Source organism: Harpia harpyja, chromosome 6 (assembly GCF_026419915.1).
Source record: "Harpia harpyja isolate bHarHar1 chromosome 6, bHarHar1 primary haplotype, whole genome shotgun sequence".
NCBI classification, from domain to species: Eukaryota; Metazoa; Chordata; class Aves; order Accipitriformes; family Accipitridae; genus Harpia; species Harpia harpyja.
The window spans coordinates 55,558,775-55,564,774 of record NC_068945.1 but is presented as its reverse complement, the minus strand read 5'-3'; the positions used below and the strand labels follow the sequence as shown (position 1 = coordinate 55,564,774).

At 43.5% G+C, this 6,000-nt stretch overlaps 1 protein-coding gene across 1 annotated transcript in view; it reads left to right on the top strand.

Moving 5' to 3' along the window:
* The first annotated feature begins 950 nt into the window (after positions 1–950).
* Positions 951–6,000, top strand: part of CDHR3 (cadherin related family member 3) — a 42,223-nt gene continuing 37,173 nt past the window's right edge. Inside the window, 2 exon segments of the mRNA XM_052789850.1 lie at positions 951–1,447; positions 5,617–5,819. Coding sequence (XP_052645810.1) covers positions 1,381–1,447; positions 5,617–5,819 — 270 coding nt within the window. The 5' untranslated portion in view covers positions 951–1,380.

Here is a 6,000-nt window from a genome sequence, read left to right as displayed (position 1 = left end):
TTCCTCAGTGCTACAGGTTGATGCAGTGTGTGCTCCTGGATGATATGGTGTGGCCACATTCACTTTAAACCCAGGCTGCATCTGGACTTGGCAAGGCCCTAGAAGCACTTTAAAATAGATGCAGATCTACCATCAAATGAATGTTTCTTATGATTCCCCAAACCAGTATCAGATATGAAGGTATGGCTCCGTTCCAATCAGTAGGCTTTACTGATGCATCTTTTCCAGTTTCATTATATCAGCAGAATCTTCCAGGGCACATATGTACAACAGTTTAAGGTGCGCATGCAGCAAGCATAGGCAATGCCTGCCCCAGCGTTAAACTAGCTGTTCCTGTTCAGCATGTTCAATTAATATGCTCATACTACACAAAACACAGGAGCACAGGACAGAGATTTCTGAACGACTGTCAGCTTTCACTGGGACAGCCATAGAGTGTCATGCAGAACCATCTAGAGATGCTAGCTTAGCTCACAAGTCAGTGTGGTTTCTCCAGAACTGTGTTAAACCTGAATCTAAATTCTGCCTCTTAGCGCAGTTGTTAAGTTTGTGTGGAGGTGTTTGAGAATCAACTAGATGAATCCCCGAGGAACCTGATCTAATTAAGCCTGCTCTGAGCCGGGTGTTTGACTAGATGACCTCCAGAGGTCCCTTCCAACCTAAATTATTCTATGAGTCAATGCTGATGCACCTATATTGCATCCAGTTCCAGTATTAGTGTCACCTCTATACTATGCTCCATGAAAAAATGCTAGGACTGCCCTTAGATTAAAAAAACCACAAATGTTGCATGGGTGTATTGTGGGCTCACTAGCTAAATGCCTAATCTAAGGGAGCGAGTGCACTTAACATAGTGGTCCATGCTGTTCCTGAGATGGCTACAGCAAAGCTAACTTCATCATGTTCATATGCTGCAATCTCACCTCCACGTGTGCATTGTGCGTGGTCTGAGTAATTCTCTGGTAGCCAGAGAAATGAGAAAACTTCAGGTTCTTGGTTTAAGTAAAAAAGCATGAATATTTGATTCTGGTGTGTGAAGGGAGCATCTCATTTGCCAGAGCGATGAAAGCAGCATGGTATTCCCAGATTTAGAACATACTAGATTCTTTTCATAATGCTTCAATAAATAAGGTGATTACAGTGAAAGGACTATTAATGATTGTTTTCTCAAGTGTGGCCCAGGTCTGTGGATGGAGTGTCAGCAAGGAGCAGTTCTCTGACAAGCAAACAAGCTAACAGTGTTTAGAAACTCCCTTAGAGACACGGGTCCTTTGTTTTGTTTCTCACTCCACAACATGACAAAGAGGAAGAATTTAGGTGGAGCTGATGTGAACTAGGGAAAACATGCCATGATCTTCCTTCAGTTTGCATCCTGGAAACATGAAGGACAGCATCGTAAAGATGATGAAGAGCATGCTCCTTCTCATTTTGCTGGGAGTAGTATCTGGTAAGAACATGATTTCATTACGCTGCTAAAATTAGAACACTGTTGGCTGTTATACTTTCTCTTGGGAGCTTCATAATACATATTTAGGGATCAGACACGGATGGAAAAAATCAAGTAACAATTATTTTCCTACTGAAATAGATTGAGCTCTGTGGTTATAGCAGTATAATGAAGAAGAGAATGACTTCTTGCTAAGACACTTTGCTGGATGAGACACTTCATGTGCAATAGCCACTGCTCAGTGTGACAGTGTTGGAGTGGGAAAGGATGTCAGCTCTCCAAGAAACAATATCTAGTATTAATACTCCAGTATTCTCCTTTCAAATACTGATAACATTTCTTTTGATGAAGTAAAACAAGCAATCAAACAGGACCAAACAGGAAAACACTTGTGGAGAATATTAGTAGGGTAATATCACTATCTTTGCCCAGTGTAAAAACATGGGAGATTTGCCCATATGAATATGTGCATGTTAGCAACTTAAAGTAGATCTTCAAACTGCAGTCTTTGTGGCTCATAGCGCACTTGGTGTTGCTTGTAGTAAGCTAGCTGCTCAGTTAGGGTCACTTTGCTCTGGAGGAACTGAAAGAGTTCTGCCAGCCCTCAGGAACTTGTCAGTATTTGGTGGTTTTCCTGATGTCCCCCAAACTGTGATCAGGACACTGCATGTGAATCTCAGCTTTCCTTGAAAAACAGCATTTTTCTAACCTGCATGGTTGTGAAGAGAGAAAAGCTTGAAGGTGTGACTCAAGCACACTGTAAAGACTAACAAATCACAGATAAATGAGACTTAAATATACATGTACTTCTCAAAGCCAGCCTCATGATTGCTTTGTCTTGGACTCAGCATTTGTCAATGTTTGGGGTTGGTAGTTCTGATAAATAATGTATTAAATTGCTTCAGGCATGTTTTGTTCCCCGAAGTAAGGAGGTAAGCAAGGACTTGTGAATATGGAAGGAGGGCTTTTGTAAAAGCAGTTGGAAGAAGAAGAAGCCATTTAGATGCAGTACCGAAAATTTCAGTTAAAAATAAAGAGCAAGAAGTAAGAACTTGTGATTTAGAAAGACAAATCCTAAATAAACATCCAATGAAATCTTTAGAGATAATATAAAAATAGCAAATCTTTTCTTTCTACATTTCTGAGTGTTATAAATGATTTCATTGATTTTATGAACGGTTTCCATTAATGAACTGCGGCTTGCTGAGGGAACTGGATTCATCAGGTGCTGTCCACAGGAGACTCTATTCAAAGTTGTTGTGGTTTAACCCCAGCCAGCAACTAAGCACCATGCAGCTGCTCACTCACTCCCCCCCCCCCCCCCCCCAGTGGGATAGGGGAGAAAACCAGGAAAAGAAGTAAAACTCGTGGGTTGAGATAAGAACAGTTTAATAGAACAGAAAAGAAGAAACTAATAATGATAATGATAACACTAATAAAATGACAACAGCAATAATAAAAGGATTGGAATGTACAAATGATGCACAGTGCAATTGCTCACCACCCGCCGACCGACACCCAGCTAGTCCCCAAGCAGCAATCCCCCACCCCCTCTCCTCCCAGTTTGTACACTAGATGTGGTGTGCCATGGTATGGAATACCCTGTTGGCCAGTTTGGGTCAGGTGCCCTGGCTGTGTCCTGTGCCAACTTCTTGTGCCCCTCCAGCTTTCTCGCTGCCTGGGCATGAGAAGCTGAAAAATCCTTGACTTTAGACTAAACACTACTTTGCAACAACTGAAACCATCAGCGTTATCCACATTCTTCTCATACTGAACTCAAAACATAGCACTGTACCAGCTACTAGGAAGACAATTAACTCTATCCCAGCTGAAACCAGGACAAAAGTTCAGCTCCACTTATTGAAATGTATCCCCAGAAGCCCCTCTCAGCCCAGTCTCATTTGCATGGGCAACTTTTGTTGATGATGTTTTCCAGAAACTATAAGAACATTGATAAAACCTCAGTCCTTGACGGGGTCCTGCTTCCACTGACATAGATCAGTAACAGCTCAGCTGAACTCTGTCTTACTGGAGTGTCAGTGTGACCTGTTTAGATTAACTCCTACAGGCAGTTCCCACCTCACAGTCTCCCACATCCCAGCCTGTACCTCACCCACCTGCAGAGCATCTCCAAGGCCTTTTTTTTCCCTAAATGCCAGAGTAATCCCAGCCAGATCAGTGATCCATGGACCTGCTGTATCTGGAGTGTGGGAGCATAGGAACCTCCATGCAGCTGTGGAGAAGCTCTGGGGAAGTACCCCAGCTCTGCCTCTTACCAGTGAGGCCCTGTGCTCAGAAGAGGTCTTCCCAGAGGCAAACTGTCCCACCACAGCCTAGTATGGCTGGTTACATGAACAACAACCCCCATGGTCCCTCCTTCTCCTCCCCACAATGCAGTGAGTCTTGCAGGCTGCAAGAGGAAGAGCTGGAGGTGTCTGATGGAGTCATGCTGCTCTAAGAATTGCTCCAGGAAACACCGCAAGGACAAGTGCCTCCTGGGTTGGGATGCGGGAAGAAGGGAGACCGTGGGACTCCATGCTTTGTCTTGCAGACTCATCTACTGCTATTAGTTTTGCTTCTCATGTAGCAAAGGCACTGGGATCCTAAGTCTTCTCTGATCCTATGGGGAACAGTTATTTGAGAGGCCAGTAAAATGAGCAAAGTCTATCACGCAAAGGCCATATGTGAGCTACCCCTAAAATGCTCCAAATTTTTTCTAGGGATATAGGAAAACAAGATTTTTTGATAGTTCGGGGGAAAAGTCATTAAGGCTTCTTCTTATGCCACTGGAAAGCATTGGAGCTGAACTCTCCCCCTCCAGATTAAAAAGCCTGCTGCCGTTGGAGGAATGGCAATTAGAGTGCCTCTTTGGTAGCTGATGTGGGCCATCCTTCCCCAGCCACATGAGAAGGGGCAAAGAGAGATGGCTCTGTCCCACACTGCAGAGGTGTTGCAAAGCAGCACATTTGCCCTTGGCATTACGTTCTCAAGCTGCAGGCTGAGCCTGAGCATCCAAGCAGAAACATGCTACAGCCCTAATGGCCTCAGACTAGTTCCCATAGCAGCTTTTTACCTTGCAGCTGCCCAGCAAGAATAAAGACTTCATGGAGCTTTTGCTACAGTAATTGCTGATGTATGAACAGCCTGGCCAGTTGAGTGAGCAGTATCTGCCTCCTTCTTGGCACACAGTATGTAGGAAGTTTGACTGGACACAGCCAGCTTTCTTGGCAAGCATTCGGGACAAGCCAGCAAAGCCATCCCAAACAAGTCAGCCCTGCCATAGCCTCATCTTGAGGTACATTGCCAGTTTAGGGATTTGAGGTTACTAAGATGTTGTTTCAGGACATGCCCTAAAAGCTGTCCTGATTTATGTTTTCTAGACTTTATTCATGAGATAAAGCACAACAGGCCTTTGTTAAAGTAACAAAAACCAGAAGCTAAATGATGGAGCAAGCAAAGATTTTGGTTTGGGGAGTCCAGAGGTCTGACTGAGAAGCAGGGAGCTCATGCAAAGCTGTTGGATGCCACAGCAGTCTGTGCTGCTTCCAGGCAGTTTTGAACCACAGGGTGCTTTTGTGGGCCTGCATCTCCTCCAAGGACTGGAGGTTGCTCTTCCGTGCTCAAAGCAGAAGACAACAGCAGCACACAACCCCCAAAGCTGTTGCTAACTCACACTACTCATGAGCCAGGCGTATGCATAGCTATCCTAGAAAGAATAAGCACAGGGAAAAAGGAGGAAATGGGTGCTGCAGATGGCGTAATTCACAAAAAAGATTGCTGCTTTAACATCCAGGTCAGTGTGATTCAAGGTGCTTTTTGATGTGATTAGTGCACAGAGGCAGCAATTAGCACAGGGGGTGAAATGAAATAATAGAAACATGTTCAGTTCCTTTGCTTCTATATAAAGGCATATATGAAGGCAAACAATGCAGTAACATACTACTTTAACAACAGCCACTCTAGATGACAACAGTATAGTACTGAATTAGAGAAAAGATTGATTCTTTTGCCATTAGCACTGGTTTTATTACCGTGCAATGCCACCATTCATAAGCAAAAAGAGAATCAGGCCATTCTGTGCTCATTAATGGCAGCTCTTGGCAAAAGCTCTGTATTCCTGCTAGCCTAAGATTCCCAAAAGTAATTTTACATTCATTTTCATCTTGCAGGAAGAAGAACCCAGTTGCTTAAGGGCTTACCTGCAACAAGCACTGTTGAAGAAAATGCAGCAGCTGGTGTTTCAGTTTATAGCTTTAATGTAACTGTTTCTCCATTGTCTTCTGAAGGTGTTGCAATACTTCCTACCATAGTAAATTCAAATCCACTTACAGAGGCTTTTGATATTGAATCAAAAGGAGATCTCGAATACAGGGTGAGTTTTGTGCTTAGTTTGAGCAATGTTCAGTCATGTAGGCTGATGTTTCTTGGATTACTGAGCACTGACACCGCACTGTCTCATCTTTTAATCAGAAAAGAGTTGCAAATGCAGACTGTGGTAGTATTTGGACATGCTGTAATAGATATGACAAATGAATAGCAATAGTGATTATAAT